The sequence below is a fragment of the Octopus bimaculoides genome, chromosome 30, assembly GCF_001194135.2.
Source record: "Octopus bimaculoides isolate UCB-OBI-ISO-001 chromosome 30, ASM119413v2, whole genome shotgun sequence".
Classification (NCBI taxonomy): domain Eukaryota; kingdom Metazoa; phylum Mollusca; class Cephalopoda; order Octopoda; family Octopodidae; genus Octopus; species Octopus bimaculoides.
This window is the reverse complement of record NC_069010.1, coordinates 2,845,273-2,846,053: the sequence shown is the minus strand read 5'-3', so window position 1 is coordinate 2,846,053 and position 781 is coordinate 2,845,273. Positions and strand designations below refer to the sequence as shown.

General features: G+C 35.5%; 1 protein-coding gene across 1 annotated transcript in view; it reads right to left on the bottom strand.

Moving 5' to 3' along the window:
- Window positions 1-28: 28 nt before the first annotated feature.
- The window catches only part of LOC106879817 (retinal-binding protein), a 29,308-nt gene continuing 28,555 nt past the window's right edge, over window positions 29-781 (bottom strand). Inside the window, exon 10 of the mRNA XM_052978069.1 lies at window positions 29-60. Coding sequence (XP_052834029.1) covers window positions 29-60 — 32 coding nt within the window. The remainder of the gene's footprint in view (window positions 61-781) is intronic.

Here is a 781-nt window from a genome sequence, read left to right as displayed (position 1 = left end):
TTATAGTTAGTCCACATTATAATTATAATTATTTCACATTATAATTATAATTAGTCCACACTATAATTATAATTTGAATTAGTCCACATTATAATTATAGTTAGTCCACATTATAATTATAATTATTTCACATTATAATTATAATTAGTCCACACTATAATTATAATTTGAATTAGTCCACATTATAATTATAGTTAGTCCACATTATAATTATAGTTAGTCCACATTATAATTATAATTAGTTCACATTATAATTATAATTAGTTCACATTATAAGTATATATGTGACATGCTCATATATACTTAAATAATAAACTTCTGGAAAGTTTTTATGCATGTATGTATGTATGTAAGCCATTACTTAGTTTATTTTAAGATTTCTTGCCAATAGAGAAAGAGCCGGTTTCTAACCTAGATCCAAGGCACCTTCATTGGAATTTCAACGACATCAACAGAGTATTTGTGCATGGATGCGTGTGTATATGTGCAGTATTTGGAGTCAGTGCATGTGCAGATTTGTATGTTTTGTTGTGCGGGTGGCACATGAGATGCACCATTTTGAGCGTGGCCGTTGCCAGTACTGCCTGACTGGCTCCTGTAGGATTTTCGAGCGAGATCGTTGCCAGTGCCCCTGGACTGGCTTGTGCGGGTGGCACATAAAAGACACCATTTCGAGCGTGGCCGTTTTCGTGCGGGTGACACGTAAAAGCACCCACTACACTCTCTGAGTGGTTGGCGTTAGGAAGGGCATCCAGCTGTAGAAACTCTGCCAAACCAGACT